At 35.9% G+C, this 20896-nt stretch overlaps 1 protein-coding gene across 3 annotated transcripts in view; it reads left to right on the forward strand.

Annotated features, from left to right (window-relative positions):
- The first annotated feature begins 8588 nt into the window (after window positions 1-8588).
- asic2 (acid-sensing (proton-gated) ion channel 2) overlaps window positions 8589-20896 on the forward strand; it is a 464440-nt gene continuing 452132 nt past the window's right edge. The window contains exons 1-2 of one of the 3 annotated variants that reach the window (XM_028454789.1): window positions 8589-8703; window positions 9584-10203. In XM_028454789.1, the coding sequence (XP_028310590.1) occupies window positions 9628-10203 (576 nt within the window). In that variant the 5' untranslated portion in view covers window positions 8589-8703; window positions 9584-9627. Of the gene's footprint in view, window positions 8704-8792; window positions 9050-9548; window positions 10204-20896 lie in introns of those variants that run through there. The other 2 variants (XM_028454788.1, XM_028454790.1) reach the window with 2 other exon arrangements.

Below are 20896 nucleotides of genomic sequence, written 5' to 3' on the forward strand. Positions count from 1 at the left end.
TGACCAGATTTACAGCAATGTTTGTGACATTTACTTTTTTCTTAAATATGTCAATGTTAAATCTAAATAAATGTAAATTGTAAATCTTTAATGTTAAATTTTAAATGTAAAAAGCTAAATGTTATTTGTAAATCTTTAATGTTAAATATTAAATCTAAAGATTAAATGGAAATCTTTAATGTTAAGTCTAAATAAATGCAAAATTTAAAGCTTAAATCAATGCTAAATTTGAAATCTAAAGGTTAAATCTACATTTTTATTGGTAAATGTAAATGTTAGAATAATTATACACAAGAACTTTTATTTTTTAAAAGTAGTCAAATGTTGGAAAGCGTTTGTTTATTTCAGAATGTGTTCCATACATAACAGCATGTTTGGCAAAGCCTTAGCCAAATGCATGCTTTGCTGTTAGCTTGTTAAAAACACAAAGATCAAACTTGAGTGTGTTTTGACTTGGTTTGGCTCACAATAGTGGATATCTAGTTTCGCACTGACCTAGCAGTGGCTATAAATGACTTTGTTTAATTCAAGTTCAGATTTCCAAGGGGGAAAAAAATATCTGCTTTCTTGGAAAGGAATTTAAAAGAAGCACTTTGAACAAATACTGAACCTTTGTGACTGTTTAGCACAATACATTTTCTGGAACATAAATGTCCTTAATATTGCCATGACACAATATATGGATAAAAAAAAAATCACAATTAACTTTTGAGCGTTTGACAGCACTAAAACATGGATTTATGTAGCGATGAAACGCTGTGTCCCGTCAGGGAAAACACGTAGGTGGATGTCTTTTAAAAACAAGTCATTTATTTTTAATTCATGTCCACAGGCTTTTAATTCTAGCATGAAGAATGTTTAAACTTGAACTTGAGGTTTTGCATTGTGGTCCTTTCCGCCTCCTACTACCTATTGTCCTAATCTGGTGAAGGAAAAGTTCGTCGGATGGACAAAAGCAGATATTACTTCAGCACAAAACCTCATTTTCCTCTCGAGCGAAAGTTGAATTCCCCGTAATACTGTGCTCATTATCTCACTGCTCAATAAAAGGGGATTTGCTTAATTAGGCTGTTTTGACATCAGCCAAGGCTGATGCTGTGAGTCCACAGCTGATTTACTATGTGGAGAGTGGATGTGAGATATAAACATCCATTTATAAAAAATAGCAATGTATAATAAAACATTTAATTTTTTTTTTTTTTTAAAGGGCTAGAAAAAGTAGTTTATTTTCAAAAGCAATCATCCATCTCTAGCTATAGTATATATAATTATAAATATATGGTGTTTTTCGAGGAGAGATGACAAGAGTAGTTTAATTCTGTGTAATTTATTCTAACTAGTCACAAACAGGCCTTCTGTTCCTAAAAGTGTCTCTATCTGTATTTGTGTCTGTCTGTTAAAAATAAAAACAAAAAAAAAAGCAAGCAAGTACAGTCATCTTCCGTCTGGGCCTTCCTTTATATCAAGAGGAGGCTGGTACAGACATGATACTACTCACCGTGGAAAGTGGATAGGAAAGGAGATAGGAAGGACTTTTCGGACACACCTTAAGGTAGTTTCGGCTACTTTTGACCAGATTTACAGCAGTATTTGTGATATTTACTTTTCTAAATCTAAATGTTAAATTGAAATCGAAATGCTTAATGTTAAACCTAAATCTCAATGTTAAATTAAAATCTAAATGCAAAAATTTAGATCTAAATGTTAGAATCATATATTTGTGAAGTTTGTGATGTTTACTTTTCTTCTAAAAATATAACGTAAATATTACATCTCAATGTAAATGTTAATCTAAATAAATGCTAAATGTTAAATGTAAATACACATTTTAAATCTAAATGTTAAATGTAAATCTTTAATGTTAAATCTAAATAAATGGTAAATGTAAATATAATTTTTAAATCTAAATGTTAAATGTAAATCTTTCATGTTAAATCTAAATGTTAGGATCATTATTTCATTTCATTTATTCATTTGAGCAGCATATTACAAAGTTATTTTGCATAATAACAAAACCAAAACAACTGCGCTCAAAAGGAGCGGGAAGAAGTTCAAAGAACTTATAAAAAGCTACTCCTCATTTCTCGTACATCTAAATCATCACGAGACAAACTTTCAGCATACACTCATGCAAACAACACATGTATGAGTCTATGCTTGTACATTATACACAGGATGTGATGTTAACCTGTCCTATATTTATATTTAACATTTAGATTTAACTGACATATTTTTACGAGAAAAGTAAATATCAGTAATTCCACAAATATGGCTTTAAATTTGGTCAAAAGTAAATTTAAAAAATAATGTGTTTTTTTTACACAAGGTTTGTGGTTAAATGTTGCAAAAAAGTGCTATTTTTTGTAAAGAATGAATTTTATATGTAGCAGAGAATATGTCTGCGTATACTTAATACAATCGGGGTGTCGTGGACCAAGGAACAGGAAACAGGTTTGAAGTTTAAAAATGTGGGTTTTATTTTGCCCAAAGAGAAACTTGAACAAAACCACTGACTTTGTAAAGTTATAGGGCTTAAAAGAGGTCAACCATGCATAACTCAATTATAAGGAAAAACAAATGTTAACACAATTAACAGACCTGACAAAAAGACACATTGAGTGATCAGCCCATAAAACACACACACACGGGAGAAAATACTATCCACTGACTAAAATCTTACATAAAAATTTCCTAAATTCCCCCCATGAGGTAGATCATTTTGGTCTGGTCCTATGGGCGTGGCCTCAGTATAAGAGTCAGCTCCGCCTTCTCCACCACCTTTCGCCAGACCAGCAGCACGTTTCCCAGGTAACTCAAAGAAAGAAAGAAAAAAATCAGGTTTAACATTCAGTAATTGACAAAACAATGTAATCTAAATGTTCACCTAGATATATTGTGATGTTTAAATACAAATTAACAATATGACACGTGTGTGGTGCTAGCTTTAGCTGACTGCCAATCAAACTAGCTGAGCAGGTGATTGTAATGTGGGTGATTGTGTGCAGCTTAACTTCATTTAAGACATAATTTCCATGAATGCAACATATCTTGTATTGATTTTCTTAAAAAAAGAAAAGAAAAAAAAAAGCTCTTTTTTCATTAATTTGTTTGGATATTCTGGATTACAAACATTTAAATGTAATTGTAAAAATTACATTATTTGACTATTTGAGTCTACAGTCTCCATGCCTGTAATGAACAACTGTGATATGAAAAAGTTTTCACTTTACATTATAATCAGTCATGTCAGGATGAAATAATTAAGCGAGGCTGGAATGTTTCATTGGATTACTTGGTTGGATTATCCAGTCTGGTCAGATAAAGTGTAGATATCAATGCTCCTGGGATATCTGTCCTTACATAAGTCTTCTTTGCACTTCTTCACAAGATTAAGTGGTTCATTAGTGTCACATATCAGCCTGATTGTAACCTGAGGACTCGAGTAATTTACGACAACAGGAAGCGAGAAGCCGCAATTGAAGTCGCACAATCTGGCAGAGGTGATCTAGTGTAATGCGTCTAATGTCAGCCAGTGTTGCTCTCTTATGATAGTCACCACCATAATTGATGGATTATTATAATTTGGGGTATATCTGCATTATAATGTCTGTGTGAGGGCTGTTGTTTTCAGCTCCTCCATGATCTATTGTCTCATAAACCTGCGTGACTCAAAAACAGGCTGTCAGGAGAGAATGCCAAATTGTAATGTAGGTTTATCACTTTTTTCCAAGTAATTTAGAAGTAGAAAAATGAGTATAAAATCATGGGTTTACAAACATTAATTTACCATCAAGGTTATGCTGTTGAACTTGGCTCGTGGTAAAGTAATGCACCATCTTTCCAGAGGTGAAAGTAACTGATTACAAGTACTCACGTTACTGTAATTAAATTATTTTTGTGGGTACTTGTACTTTTTTTAGTATATTACTTAACCAGTAATTTTACTTGTACTTAAGTATGTTTTAAAGGAAGTCAAGTATTTCTTTACTATTCTACACCCAACCGTTACAGTACATTATAATTTTGTTTTAAAATGATCAACAGACATTGTGGAATGACAAAAAAAATGAAGATTAAACATATGCAAGGCGCCAAAACAGCATTGAATGCCGGTTATTTTCTCAGAGCATTTATTAGTTTTTTTTTTTTATATATTATGTATTATTATTTATTTAATAATTTTTATTATGCATGTATTTATTTTATTATTTTTTCAGAGCTTTTATAATTATTTATCAGTTATTTCAGCATGAATTTTTTTTTTTATTTTGAATTTAATTAATTAATGTTTTATAAAAAATAAGAAAAAAAAAGAATCGTACATTTTGACAAACATTTTATTAAATACAGATGCCTTTGTGGAAAATTAAGTTCCAGTTGTTTCTTTTTAAGTTTATACATGAGATGTTTACAAGTGAGGGGTGAAAATAACTAGTAACTTATACGTCGAATACTATGAAGATGAGCTATTTTTTTTACTTGTACTTTTCAATCAAGTAACAGTACTTCTACTCTCCCTTTGATTAAACTGAAGCCCATCATAGCAGAGGTCGGGTGTGTGAGCACGTGTCACTAGTGTTCATTCCTACGACCTCTGGCTGTTCTTGACATTCACGGTGTGGAGAGACAGATATGACTGTGATATCACAGGGGACTAATGCACGCCACGCGACCCCTACCCACTCCTCTCTGTCCACTACAGATACTCCTGAACTCAAGACTGGTGCATAAATCTGAAGTCTTAAATACATGCATTTTCTCTGCAGCCCTTTCTTTTAATGTTCTCAAACATCATCTGAGCCGTGCATGGTTTGTCAGATGTGTCAAATGTCTAAGTGGTCATTTATCCAACTAGTACTGTGCCCGTCGGAAGTATGTATTCATGTGGGAGCTTAAGTAGAGTTGTTAATTATGGCCAAATGAGTGTGTGTTTGACGGTTGGATGTACAAAGAGGTGTAAATACTCTGCACTCTGTAGCGTTATAAAGGGGTATACATGTACGCAATTTCCCTGGTTTAATTCTATGGGACATGCACATGATAAATTGATAGTTTGCACCAATGCGGCAGTTTAGGTAGAATCTGATAAAAGACACATACATTTGTACAAATCAAACTATTTATTTAGCATTTAACATTTTTTAGTGCGGGGGTGCTTATCATCCAAGGTTAGTAATTCATATACAAACAGATGTAACTTAGCGAGCAGACTGAGAATAACTATATCTATAAATCATACAATCACACATCCAGAGGAAACATGGTGTGGGTGCGTGTGTGTGACTCGCTACTCCTCCGTGGGTTCACGCACGCGCTTCAGCAGCGCACATGCACGCACTCAGTGACTCACATCAGGTTGAAATGTGTCTCACTTTGAAAGCTTTGCTAGTATATCAGTGTGAGAGTGCCTGCTCAAATGCCCCTCTCCAGTCTAACCCCTCGTCAGGTGTAACCCACGTTGATTCCGCTGTGATTTCAAAATAAAATAAAATGAAAATAAATGTTTTGAAACGTAATCACCATATCGGGAACAGTCAAAAAGTATGTTTCCTCCAAAGAGAAGTCCACAGGAGCTTAAAACTTGTGAAAGAGCATTAAACTATCTTCCTCTCTCTCACTCATGTGTCTGTTTGGCTGTGTGTGGTCTTCAGCGATTGACTCTGGCCGCACACGTGAGCAGAGCTGTGCAGTGATTGGCTATGGGCACACATGTGGCTCTGCTCCATTCGTGGTGGAGAATTTTATGAAATTATTAATTAACCGTATGATTGGAGTCCAAACTAATCTGACATTGCACACCATTGAACCAAGTGCCAGCCATGTAGCAAGTATGAGCTCTATCCATCCCTTAACACCAGAGATATTTGAGACACACGCACACACACACACACACACACACACACACACTCTCTCTCCTTGCTTTAATGGGGAGATGTGGGCTGCTGCCAACAAAGGTGATGCACTTGAAAGTGTCTGCAGTACTTCACATGCTGTTTTTTTTACCTGAGCTCTTCTGTCTGACATAAAAAGAACTACATTCTCAAAGATTCCGCTTTGCCAAAAACTGCTATCAAAACAAGAACATTCAGATAGCAAACCGACACCAAGCACCAAATCTCCTCTTTGCCAGATATTGTCAGTTATCTGGACCAGAGACCCTGATCATTGTACCGTGAACATTCACACTGTCAAGGCTTGGAAAAGATTTCTATCCTTGTTAATAACTATACAGGTGGGTCTAAATGTATGGGCTCCCTACTTTTTTCCGCAAATCGTGATAAAATGTGAAATCCTAATCGAATTGAAACTCAGTGCAGTAATGAGGAAACCAACCCGATATAACTGAGTCAAAGTTAATAAAGATCGGTCAATTATGAACCAGAATATGACTTTTTAAATTTTTTTTTTTTAGCTAATTCAGGATCCCCTCCAACATTTAATGGAATCTTGATTAGAATAGATCGAAATCTATAAGTACTGTGAACATAATCCTGCTAACAGACAAACAAAGAAATAAGAAAATGCTTTTGAAAATATGACCTCCTCTGGCGGGGGTAATGACTGTCTTCATGCAGACTTATTAAAAGTTGTTCAAAGCACATCGAAAACCAATGAAACTTGAACAGAAAGCTAATGTGGTATCGCGACAGTAAGTGGGCAATGTATATTTAGTTATTATCTGAAAGTCCTACTTGCCTATCACCAATGGGACAACCTCTTTAAATGGTCTGTTCATGTCAAATCCTTGACAGTCTGGATCTGATAATAGTGCGTGTTATCTATCTCTCACGCGTGTCAAACTCGAGGCCCGGGGATCAAATCTGTTCCTTTCGAGCATCCAATTTGGCTTCCAGGAGAACGTAAGAATGACAGAGAAAACATTAATTATTGTGTGATTTCTCAAATTCACCAACTCCACAATATTTTTTAGGGTCTTGCATTTTTTCTTTTGACACAACACAGTCATTTTTAATTGCAAATTGTGGAAAGAACTAAATTTGTCTACAAATCTTGCAATTCCACAAAATTTCTCTAAATTGCACAAAAATTGGTAAAAAAAAAAAAAAGTGAATTGAACTGATATTCAAAACTAAGGCACAATAATGTTATTTATAATTTTTTTTTCCTACCTAAAATCTACAGCCCACTTCAGATCAAACTGGTCCATATTTGGCCTCTGAACTAAAATACGTTAGACAAGAAACTGAATTTGAATAGTTGGCATTGAATTTGAAAGTGAAAACTTGAAATTGAATTTACTGTTTTGAAACTGAATTAGTAACTTCACTCTGGTATGTCCAACCTAACGTTTGTAATTTTATTCCAGGGATCTTTGTTATATTATATTAATATTACACTTATTTGGACTCGAGGGGGGACCAGGGTTTTCCACTGATACCACTTTTGGCTGATCCGAGCACTTTTAAAAACCGATGGGAGCAGCTCAGCAGCACTATGGAAGCAAGGGCAGTCCCTGTGCTTCCACACAGGTGACCCCTGGTGCATGAAAACACCGACTACCTGGGGCTCCAAAGGGCGGAATTCAGACTCTACCCGGGAATGATGCACATATTCGAGCACTTTGGTAAAACCGATGAGAGAAGCAGCATCAAAGCGACAGACTTTTGTTTCCACACTCTTGTATTTTCTCTATTTACCTTTATTGTTGGTAGTTTTTGTTACATTTTGACTGTTGTAGTTGTTTTAACAACTGTAAAGTGTCTGAGTTTCTGAAAAGTGCTTATAAATAGTGTTGTTATTGATGGGACAAGCAAGATTTCCAAGTGTGAAAAGTACAGTATGAGTTCTCACTTTGAAAAGGTAAATATACCATTCACTAACCAGGTCCATGATTATTTTTTTTGAAGCTGTTATTTTAATTCATTTTACAAATTTGAAGGAAGTGCACAAGATGGACAGGTCGATAAGTGAAACAGCACTGATCAGCTGATGGTCACTTTTGAAAAGTCAAGAAAAACCTGACTTTAGCTCTTTAACAGCTAACTCAGCACTTCTACCTTGGAGACCGATACCACGTTTCCGCAATTTTTTATTTCAAAGAATCAATGCTCCAACGGGGGAAACGTAATCTAAATCTCTGTCAGACTCGCTGTTTATGCCTTCAGCTATGGTGAGTTTATCCCTCTTGACCTTTGACCTCATGCGCGAGAACTGAACGAGAGCGAGATTTCCGAGTGTGTGAAAAGGCTTGCAGTGAATCTGAATTTGAGGAGCAGAAATATGTTTAATTTTTTTGGAATGTACTAAGATTAATTTTTTTCCCAACAGGAAAAATACAATTTCAAGATACTAATTCAGTTTCAAAACAGTAGAAATGAGTTTCTAGCGGCACAACCCTGATCTGTGCAGTACACAAATGAACTTAGTCAAAGCTAAACCTGTTCACACTGTCCCATAAGTACGTGCCAGCTATGCTTTATCTCTTGATTTTGGTTCTAATCTTCCCCTCATCCTATCCTGCAACCAGCATTTCCTCTTAAATTCTTATGCGTTTCCCATGACGCACCCCCCCAAGACCGAGCCCCCACCCCCTCGCCTGCCTCCCCTTGGCTTTCAGACTCCCTGACAGCCTCCTGTTTTGCATCCATCCATCAATCCGCTTGGCGTAACGAGATGTGGAGATACGAAAGGCTGAGAGATGAATGGGAGCGAAGGTGTTTAAAGGAGGAGGAAACATATTTAGTGAGAGAGACTTCCCTTTTGGAGAGCATCATCTTCCCTCCTCCCTTTCCATTCTCTCTCTCTGTTCTTGCTCTCTCTGTGCCAGCATGTGTGCGATGTGCCTCCCGTTTCTCCCAGCTCCGCTTGTTGTTTGCTGCTGCCACAGATGAGCCGGGGAAGAAGAGGCACGTCTCCGTCCAGAGGAAAACGGGATGAGTTTGGATCGTGTGCCGGACTAACCCGCAGCTCTGACCATCAGCTGTTTCTCTGCTTCTATGTGTCTCTCTCTCTCCTGCACACACACGTGCGCTCACACACACAAGCACACGCGCGGCTGGATGTCTTCTCGCTAGGCTGAACGTGCGAGGTGCTGAGGCTTGTCATTAGTTAAGGGCAAGGGGGGGAGAAGAGAGAAAAGCGGGCGGGCGTGTGTGTGTGTGCTTGGGTGCGCTTGTGTGCATGCTCATGTATGACAGTCACTGCTTGAGTGTGTGTTTGGGAATTAGTGAGTGTCGGCATTGGCTGTTGGTGTCACACAGGACTTTCCTCAAAGGGTTTTTTTTTTTTTTTTTGTCAATGAAATCGTCACAAATTTTTTTTTAAGAAACACGATTTGGAATTGTAGAAAGAAGTGTGTGTTGAGCGGATGCCACAGGCAGGCTGAAGGCAACAGTAACTTGAAGTTCCAGAGTGAAAGTGAATAGTAGGGGAAAGCCTTGAGGAGGATTCCTTTGGGTTTTGTAGATTTCAAGAGTTTCTTGTGTTAACTTTATCCTCTTTCTAGACATTTTTTGGCTAGCATTAAAACTTCTTGTCTTTCAGAGTTTCTTGTCCTCTTGTTGCTGTTTCTCGGTGAGACTGATATCAATCCAGTATTGATGTTTCCTCTCTGTTTGTGCAGGTGCCAGAGCTCGCCGTCTCCCTGACTAAGCAGGTGGAAGGCTGATGATGGATCTAAAGGAAGGCTGTGGCAGTCAAGGGAGCCAAGAGAGCTCCAGCTTGCGTCCCACCTCCTGGCAGGCCTTCGCCCACGCCAGCACGCTACACGGCCTTCGGTTTGTCTTCCCCTACGGTCGGCCCAGTATGCGGCGCCTGCTCTGGGCTGTCGTCCTGCTTGCGTGCTTTGGACTTTTAGCGCTGGAAAGTACAGAACGTCTGGCCTACTTCCTCTCCTACCCTCACGTGACCAGCGTGGACGCCGTTGTCTCAAGCATCCTGGTTTTTCCTGCGGTGACTATTTGTAACCTCAACGCGTATCGCTTCAGCCACCTTACACGCAATGACCTGTACCACGCTGGGGAGTTGTTGGAACTGCTGGATGTGCATTTAACTATCCCTCAACCTCACCTGGCTGAGCCTGATGTGCTGGCCTTCCTGGAGGAAAAATCCAACTTTACAGCCTACAAGCCCAAAGCCTTCAGCATGAAGGAGTTCATCGAGCGCGTCGGCCACGACCTGAAAGAGATGATGCTCTACTGCAGATACCAGGGCCAGGACTGCAGCCCCAGTGACTTCAAAACCGTGAGTGCACTCGTGATTTGTGAAATGTCTGCTCAGCTGGCGTTGGCCCAACTCATGGCTCTGCTTGAAGGCTGTTCAGGTTGGAAGTTTGCAATTCTGTGAACTTTTAAAAGCTCAGTAGAAATAGTTTCATGGTTTTGTGCTGAAACTTGTCGGTTTCTTCCCATGATGCAAAACTGTGAATCTCCTGATTGAATTCTTCTCTTTTTGCTGATGGAGCTCTAGCTTTCTTCTGTTAATTGTGTATTTCATCTGGCTTCTTTTGATTCCTTTGTTTCACAAGAGCATCATGTCACTGGTTTACACCAGGGTTGGGGTCAATTTCATTTTTCAGTTACAATTACCAATGTTCAATTACAATTAAATTACGGTTACAGTGACTGGCATTTTTCTGATTGGAACTCAATTAGAATTTTTTTTTATCCTCAAAGTCAATTACAATTATGTTCTCATTTACTAAAGTTCAATTACAACTAATCACAATTACTGAGCCTGAAATAAATAACCTAATCAAAGTCAACCTTCCTCTTCTGTTAGCTTCCTGGTCCTGAATCAGCTGTAAAATACCTTAAAAACAATATTTGAATAATTATTAAATACATATGTGTAACTGTTCATAGAACTGTAACATGGTTCCCCAGATTGATGACCCCAGTTATAATTAGGCCATAGTTGTAATGAATTATCAATTATGCAATTACAATTATAATTGACCCCAACCCTGGTTTACACAAATCTTAGGCCATTGAAAAAAGAAGTTGCCATTGCCTTTCTCAAGTTGACCTTCTACTCCCTCAGTCTAAAGACATCTTATTGCAATTATTGCTTTGTTGTATATTATTGCTAGGTCATTCTCTGTTAGTTTGAGCAATTATTATGTCCGAAAGTGGCAGTATTTACCTCCTATAGGCTACGACGTGGTACTTTCAGTTGTTTTATGTGCCACAGGTAATTTCCCAAAGCTGTATTTGTGCCGTGACTCACTAAAGATTGGAAACACTTTTATAGAGTTTGTCTCTCTGTTGGCTAGTGCAGGTCTTCCTCCCTAGGCTTGTAAGTTGAACGTATAGAATGTTGTTGTGTTGCTGTCTTATCTCACCACTGTGTTGTGAAACCTAAGGGCAGACGAAGGCAGTCTTGCAGTGATAAATCCAGATTTGTGTTTGCACCAATATGATGATTATGCATTGGATTTATGTTGTACGCTTCTTTTGGCTGAACAAAATGAGTTAGATGTGACACACAGTTGATTTGAATGCAAAAATGATTTTCTGAACCCCGACTTGTTGCGCGCTTACTCTCCTCCCTACAGCTCATTGTTAATTAGATTTTATTAATGTGCAGATGAACAGTGTGTAGGGCCTTCTCCAGTTTTGCGTTTACATTTTTTCCAAATTCCATTTCAGGGTGTACCTATTTGTGTTATTTTTCCCTTTTATTGGTTTTCACTTATTTGATGTAATTACTGCCACACTAAATGTCCCAAATTACTGCCAAAAATGTGTGATTGGTATTAATGATGTTAAATCTTGAAAATAATTAGATGTTAAACGTTTTTGTAGCCAGAAATCTTGCTTTCCATGTGAAACGTCCATTGGTTTTTCACTTTGCACACATTTAATCACCTTTTTTATGCGAAAAATGAAAAATATGCTGAAAATGTATGATTTTTACCTAAAACATGGGTCACCAACCTTTCTGATACTATAAAGGTACTGTACAGTACGAAGAGCTACCACGTAGCAAAGAGGTTCTTAAATGCTACATTTTTGCAATAATTATCGGGTAAGATAATAAGGATGGCTAACAGTAACTGAACAAGGTCGGGAATTATTCAGTTTCAACACTTTATTTCTCCTGATTCAATTGTTTAATTTTTTACATTAAATCGAAAATCCCCATGTTACTGTTTTACTAGCTACTAACAAACAACATTTAACTAATTGTAAAACATGTAAAATTGGTCAAATCCACCTTGCGTTTTTTGAAAAAAAGTTTTTTTTACATCATATTATTATATATGTAACATACCACAACCCATACACCAAATCTGCAGCATTTAAAAAACATTTGTTGCAATGTTTCAGTGAAAATAAACATTTAAAGATGGGTAATTTAATACTAAAACTTTATCAGCAGTATTTAACTTTACTAAGAAATAACTACATCTAGTGTCATACGTATTTATCTTTGTGAGTTTGAATCCTGGAAGGATAAATATGTATCTCTTTTATCCCTATATTGTTAACGGAAAACCATTTTTTTTTACTAAGTAATGTTTGTATTTTAAGTTGTTCTGCATTGTGAATAGGAGGAGCTCCCAATCCCTTTATACTTTGTATAATGACAATAAATTGAATGAATTAGATTTTAGATGGAGCTCATTGGTGATTAGAGTTCCTGTGGGCACCTCACATGGTTCGTGTGGGCTACTGGGTGCCCGTGGGACAGAATCCTTGTGAAATACCTATTTCTCTTACCACAAGTTAATCCTGTGATTTCATCTGTTTTCTGTAATCACAGAAAATTGTTCCCAATCTATGTTGGTGTTGAAAGAGTGTTAGTCTTATTAACCCTTAGGATACCGCCGGTGCCTCCTAATCACATGACCAATTTAAGATGCAGCCTCACAGAATGTACATTTACCTTTTGGGTTGAAAGTGAGGACTCTAAACTATATACCAGTTTTTAAATGATCTTGATAGTCCAAGTAGAACAATAGTTATTATTAGGGGTGTCCCAATCCGATATCAGCCTGAAAACAAATATCGGATTCAAATTTCCAATTTATTTTTTTCCAATTAATTTATTTATTTTATTAAATTGTAGCATACTGTAAATATTATGTTGAAGGTTAACATTTATGTAACAAATTAGTTAATAATAAATGGGCTAGTTTTTCCTCATACCTACTGTTGCTGACTATTGTTCTCTGTTTGTAACCTCACTTGATCAAGCCTTTTCTGACATTCCACACGACAAAATAAGTAATTATTATTTTTTTATTAAAGAAAAAAATAACTATATATATATATATATATATATATATATATATATATATATGTGTGTATGATTCATGCTGATATCAGATCAATATCAGTATCAGCCGATACGCAAGGCTGCAATATTGGTATCATATTGGAAATGAAAAAGTTGTATCGGGACATCTCTAGTTATGATACATTAAAAACGTTTCACTTTTACTGATTATGTTTTTGTCGCGTTCGGTGCAGAAAAACAATAAAGACAGGCCGTTCTTCCTTCTCTCAGAAACTTCACATCTTTCCTTTTGTGTGCAGTAGCACAAATAATTTGCGGCATCGGATTGTGAGTAGGGGTGTGAAAAAAATAGATTTCACGATATAATGCAATTTTTTGGGTGCCGATTTTAAATTGATTTTTTGGTATTTAATCAATATTTTTGTGTATTTGTGCAATATTTCAGTGGTGGTTACAATGCTTGCAGTGTGTTGCAATGGTTTTTTGATGCCCTTGATTTTATGATGGCAGTGTGTAATGCCTGCAATATTTATGTATGCACAGACATTTTATTTCATCTAGTCTGTTCAGATCAGTGCTTAAACTGATACAATAAGATAAATTATAATTTTTTCTTATTTTTGTGCGTTTGGTAGTAACTTGGGGTGATTTATCCTTAATGTTCTCACTTAGAGTTGTTACAATGTTGTCATGGTTACTTTGAGACTTCTACACAGTAGTTTCAGTGAAAAGAAACTTGTTGCACTTTATTTTATGATGACAGTGTGTAACACTGTATTTTCTTTTATTTCAGTGAAAATGTGTAAAAACACTAATAATATATAATAAATAGGATGTTTTGAAGCAAATAGTTTTGACTCAATTTCTCCTCTGAATGATCAGTATCTTCTGATGAACATATACAGCATCTTGATTTTTCATCTCTACGTTTAATATTGATATTAATTGGGTAGAATATCACGATATATCACAATAATATTGTATCGTGACCCAAGAATCACAATACGTACGGTATTGCAACATCCTTGCCTATACTCACCCCCAATTGTGGGGTTTTGTAAAAAAAAATGTATTGGGTGAATTGGGAAAAACGCCACATAACTTGTGTTTTTGGGGAACTTGTAAATATGTTTTTCATTATGACACTTTTTATTTGCTTATTCTCATTCATCAAATCATTCCGTTAAACACATTTGTGGTTTTCACAGTAAAGACTTTTTTTTATATTTATTCGGATTTGGTGTTTTTGTGTGATTTTGAAGTTGTGCTTAAAAAAAAGCTGAACGGTTTTTAATGGCGAGATATAAAGGTAAAACCAAAAGTTATACCCTGGACTCCAGAAGGTTAAGGAAGGCTCATTTAGATTTTGGCTTACTGAGTTAAAGCAGGTATACAACGATTATTTTATTGTCTTTCTCAGCAAAGCGTTGCATTTCTTTGCACACAAAAAAGTGCGGAGGTGTTTTCAAAGTTCACCCTGGCATCACTAATGTTCACACTTGGTAAAGAGTTGCTGTACACTTGGGGCACTGAAGGGGCATTTGTTCTGCTGTCCTGATGTTGGCAGACTGTAATCTATCACTCTGAACACAGAGCCGGCATTAGTTCCATTAGTGTGGTATTAATACCAGCCACTAAGCTGAGGGCTTTTCAAAATCAATCTCCACATCATTTTTATTTCTTTTTTTAATAAAGCTATGACTGCCTTAGAGGTTTGATGGTATTCTATCAAATTAACTCCAGTATGGATTTTACCTGTCAAGGGCGTCGTCTGTAAGATATCTGCGAATTAGAAAAAATAAGTTACAGTAACTCATACAGCATATTAATCAAATGGAAGGCATTAATGTCGTTCCATACACTATTGTATTTAATCATGTCTAAGTGGTTAAAAACATAGCCACGTTAATGGCTGTATACATAAATTCACCATAACACCATAACGGATATTATCAGACAGTGACACAATGGTGTGATTAGAGAAAAGTTTATGTATAAGAAAAAAGACAATTAGAAAGCAGTAAGAAAAAGAGGGTGTTTGGTAGGAATGCACCGAAATAAAAATTAATAAGAAAAAATAAGAAAAACAAATGATTTTTACGGATACGTAAAAAAAAAAAAAAGAAAAGCTAATTCTTACACAAAAGTGTCAGAGTACGCCTGGCTTCATTTGTAGTTTTAATATTAGGGCAAGACCTGGGCAGTATATTGAGGTTCAAGATATATTGAGATTTCCATTTTGGCGATATCGAAAATTGCAATATATCGCTTATATTGATGTGTTTGTAGCTTATTTGAATTAAAATATTCGTTTTATGAGTACAGAGCAGCATGAAGAGCACAATTGGATGGATGACTGAATGCATCCTAATGCAGACCTTCCTCTAAACATGCCACACGACAAAACTCACTCACACGTGCTGTCCCTTAGAGGAGAAAAAGACTAAAGTGGCACATATTGTGCAGGGGATTGTTAACAAATGTATATTTCCCAACACATAGTATTTGAGGTTTACTTTCCCAAACCGCCTCTTTTCCAGAGTTTTAGACGATATATATCCTTAAAATATCAATATACAATATTAAAGATGTTGAAAATAAATTGATTTGGCGATATATCGCGATATTACGTTGCACGAATCCCAGATCGATTCTAACTGCATCCTTATTGATTTTTCTTTTCATTAAAAAAAAGAAAATAAAAAAGATATTATTTGTTTTAACCTGTATTTAACCAGGAAAGTCTTACAGATTGTATGTTTATTTTTTTTATTTTAAGTTGTTGGCACATGGCATGTTAAAGACAATGTTTTGAGTGTAAAATATGAAAGTAAAATATGTTTCATACATAATGTTCTCATGAAGGTGTACACATTTACACATTAGTTGTTTCTTAAGTCACATATATATAAAAAAAAATCACAACAATCGCCTTATACTTTAATATGAGGATGTATCGTATCGTGACCTATGTATCGGGATACGAATCGTATCGCCAGATGCCAGGCAATACACACCCCTACACAATATAAGTCTTGATGTGAAGATTTTGAGTTAAATACATCAAGATTTATATCGTATATCAACATTTTAAGGAAATATATCGATATAGGAATATTGGTCTATATCGCCCAGCCCTAATTAGGGCTGTCATCACGGGACTGACTTACACTTGCTAACAGGCATGATGACATTTACGACATATAGTGCAGTCGTTAAAATGAAAGTTCTCATCAGCATAAAACCTTTAAAGTTATAAAACATCAATTACAGAAAAAAGTGTCAAGAGTAGGTTTACTTTTACGTGTATATGTAAATGTTTGCAGCTACACTTGCTTACATTTACATACACATAAAGGTTTAGAGCCAAGTGCTGTTTTTCCAGCTGATTGTATGAAAGAATGTCTGTTTATGATCAGCAACCTTACCTGAGGACTACATACAGAATAAAAAGGATAAAGAATTCAAATGTTTGCCTGGTAGCAGCTAAAAGCCTCTTTTCAGAAACGACATTTAAATGCTTTTGATTGAATTAAGTCTTTTCAGTATATTAATTAGTAATGTGTAAAAAAAAAAAAAAGACTTAATTTTGGAGGGGAGGGGTGCTGGTTCATAGCCAAGGCTTTATAATTGAGAAACAATATAACGCAGTGAATCATGTGGGATGTATTCTAAGTTAGTAACGTTTTGTATATGGTAGTGTTTGGAAGATTGTATTAGATATTAAAAATAATGTTGAAAGTTTTTATCTCCAGTGATCTTCATAGATATTTTTTTGCATCTTGATGAAACAAGCTGATTTTTTTTGTAAAACTACCCCTTTTAAAGCTTTTTGCACAGATTGCAGCTGATAGCTCTGTTTGTTGTTGGCCTCAAAATGAATGTTTGTGTTGGACTGAAATGTTGATGCACAGACTGTAATTGGAAGAAAACCAATGGTGGATCAGATGGTACAGTATGTTTGCTATGAGATCTCCATAACTTCTCTTCAGAGTTAATAAAACAAAGCTATGCCCAGTGCTGTGCCCGTTGGATTCCCCTTAGTAACCATCCTGCTTGTTGTGTGACATGTCTCTGACCTTAAACTGCATTCAGAGATAATCATGTTGACAGAGTGATTTCTAGAAGGCACCGTTATCCTCTTTGCCCTCTGCTTGCTGCTACTCTGCTGTCTTCTCTCTTCTTCTGTGATACTTCCAGCAGTGCAGTACACCGTTACACCTTCCTCTGAGTAAGAAGACAAGAAAAAAGCAGTTGTGTATGGGATGCCGAATTAAGAAAGTCGGTCACTTTTTTTATTGCCGACATATTTTGAACATTTAGCTAATTTTTCTTTCATTTGAGACAGAAATTCATGTAAAACAGCATTTTCTATATCATTGTTAAAAATGTGTAAACATGAGAAATAAATCTAAATGTAAATGTTAGATCTAAATGTAAATGTTAAATCTAAATGTAATCGTTAATACTAAATGTAAATATTAAATCTGAATGTTAAATCTGAATGTTAAATCTGAATGTTAAATCTAAATGTTAAATCTAAATGTTAAATCTAAATGTTAAATCTAAATGTTAAATCAAAATGTAAATGTTAAATCTAAATCTAAATGTTAAATCTAAATCTAAATGTAAATGTTAAATTTATATCTATATCTAAATGTTAAATCTAAATGTTGAATCTGATTCTAAATGTTAAATCGGTGGCCAAGTGTAAAGCTAAATGTTTAGAAATTGTGCAAAGTGCCCACTTTGTATGACCAGACTTTTGAATGACTAGACAACAATCACGCATCACATCATAGTCGACCAACCAGATTAAACGTAATGCACGACTCCAAAACAGCAAAGAATGCCGGTTATTTTCTCAATTTCAGAGTTAATAAATGTAGCTATACTTAAAGCATAGAGCTGCACAATTAATCTGATTTTAATCGTGATCATAATTTTGGTTGGCACTAATAAATGGATCTAATCGTCTGCAATATTTACATATAAAATATGGGCTCTGCACTGTATAATGTATTTATTTCATTAGCCTTTGGTACATTTTAAATTCTTGGGCTAATTATTATTATTTTTTCTAAATTAGTATAATTCTAAAAGCTTAACTGTAAACTGTACACATTGTTTTTGTTTTTTTTAAGTACTGTAATAAAAACAGATTTTTTTTTAATCCCTAACGTGATACATAATTGTGATTGTAATCATGATTACAATATTGATAAAAAATAATTGTGACGATCATTTTGACCATAATCGTGCAGCCCTATTAGAGCCTGAGATTTTTTATTTTTTTTATTTTGCGCTGAATTCATTGGTGTTATTTTATTTTAAACAGAATTGTACATTTTATTTTACACAGATGCCTTTGTGGAAAAAAAATAAAAATGTAATCTCTTTTTTAAGTTTATACATGAGATGTTTACTGTATGCAATGGAATTGTGGCAAGATTTATTACCAAAAATAATAAACGTGGAGGGTGAAAGTAACTAGTAACTTTCACTTTGAGTACTATCTAATTGAGCTACTTTTTACTTGTACTTGAATATTTTATGTATAAATTACTTCTACTTCTACTTGTTGTACAATTTTAATCAAGTAACAGTAATTCTACTTGAGTAAGATATGTCAGTAATCTTTATACCTCTGCACATAAATAAGAAACACATACAACTCTAAAATGGATTTGGGAACATTTGAAATCCCCATATGTATAAACAAGCGTTACCATGACACCCCTGGGACCTTAAGTCAGCGTTTGAGCGACGCTGTGATGAATGACCTTAGGGAGGATTGTAGGGACACGAGTTAGTGTGACGTGACTGATGGAACTGGAGCAGAGCGTGTGCAGGAGGAGGGACACGCCAACAGCATCCACATTTCTACCTACACGCCTGCAACAAAAAGCTCCCTCCAAGAGTTTCTGGCATGTTTTGAAAGCTCCGTCTGCTCTGCTGTTGATTTATGCCTGTTCCTGTACACTGCACCCACCTGCTTGACATATTTTTTTTTTTCAGAAAAACATTCCGGTACACTTGTTTTTTGAGAGATGCAAACAAATGAGCCAGGATCAGCTCCCTGCATTTGTAACAAAGCTTGGAATGAAAAAATAAAATAAAATAAAATGTCCCAGCTAGTAAACTGATTGTGGACCAGAGGGAACATCTTTTTGCTCTTGGAAAATTTGATAAGGAAACGTAAAAAATCTGGGACTGACAGTTCATTATGCACACAGTTTTTTTTTGTTGTTTAAACATTTTATAATTGTTAGAAAGCGCTCACTTTTTTGGCTCACATTAAAAAAAAAAAAAAGGCAAAAATGATTGACTATTGATATTTATTCTTCAATTTTAATTCCATAATGCAACATTTTCATGCAGTGACTAAAATGTGAAGAAATAGCGTTTTTATCCATATTGATGGAGACTGTGTGGAGAGAAGGATGTCAATCACAGTCATGTTTCCTGGCACTGTGCAGGATTGTCATAATATTGGAATGGGGTGTGGGATGGACTTGTATCAATCTTGGGGTACTGTATATGAGATACCCAGAACATGTGGTTCTGTATTTGGAAAACCTAATGAGCATAAATGTGAGTGAGAAAGACTGATACCTGGTTGAGTACTTTCAGCTGAAGCAAACAAAGCTATAACCAGGAAGTGGGGAGGAAAAGTCAGCAAACACACAAAGACGGATGTGGACACGTACACGACGTGTCTGCACACACACACACACACACACACAGAACTTGATGAACACTCTGATTAGACCAGAATCTGCTCTTTATAGAAGCACAGAGTCACAACCACCACCGCAGCTGAACGCAGTCCTCATGGAGCTGTCAATCAATGCTCATTAAGGAAACACAAGTCCCTCCTACCAGGGTTTATAGGAAAGGCGGGGCACGATGGTTCATTGATTTAACAGCCAATAGCAAAATCAATTGTAATAGCCAGGTTTCAACCCATAGAGGGTTAGGGTGAGTCATCCTGACATTTTACAACAAATTATGCAAAGTTAAAGTACTTTGACTTAAATGCTAACTTAATGTTAGATCAATCAACAGCACTACTAAACCCAAATACTACGGAGCCCCAGACATGACATGGTAAAAAAAAAATACTAATGTTTGGCCATGAAGTAAAATGTGCGCACAAAAAAACTAATTCATAATATCAATATTCCTAGACAGCTCGGTAAGCAAATCGAGCGCACCTTCTCTAAGGTCTTCACGGAGGCTGCAGTTTCTAGAGAATGTGCGCTCGATTTGCCAACCTAGCTGTCCAGGAATATTATTAATTAGTATTTTGTGTGCACATTACACGTAAAATACTTACATACTGTACTATGTGATGCTAATAAGGACTTTAAAAAATAAATAAAAATTAATTAAAGAAAATAATTTGAGTACCCCAGCTTTGTATCTAACCTGGTTGGCACCAAGTTATGGAGTCGTCATGGATTTAAATGAATTATATTTGTTTAAGATCATAAGCTGTTCCACCATTGTAAAGACGGTCGCTCTGCCAGGTTCTCCATTGATTGGTCAGATGCTGCATTCTCCACCCCTTTTATGTGAACGCACACGTTCCAAAGCTGAAAACACGGCTTAAATTAGCGTGTTGTGATCGACCGTCGTTAGACAGCTTCTCTCTGACGGGGAATGTTTGGTTAGGTGAAACCTGCTAACA

This window comes from Gouania willdenowi, chromosome 8 (assembly GCF_900634775.1).
Source record: "Gouania willdenowi chromosome 8, fGouWil2.1, whole genome shotgun sequence".
Classification (NCBI taxonomy): domain Eukaryota; kingdom Metazoa; phylum Chordata; class Actinopteri; order Blenniiformes; family Gobiesocidae; genus Gouania; species Gouania willdenowi.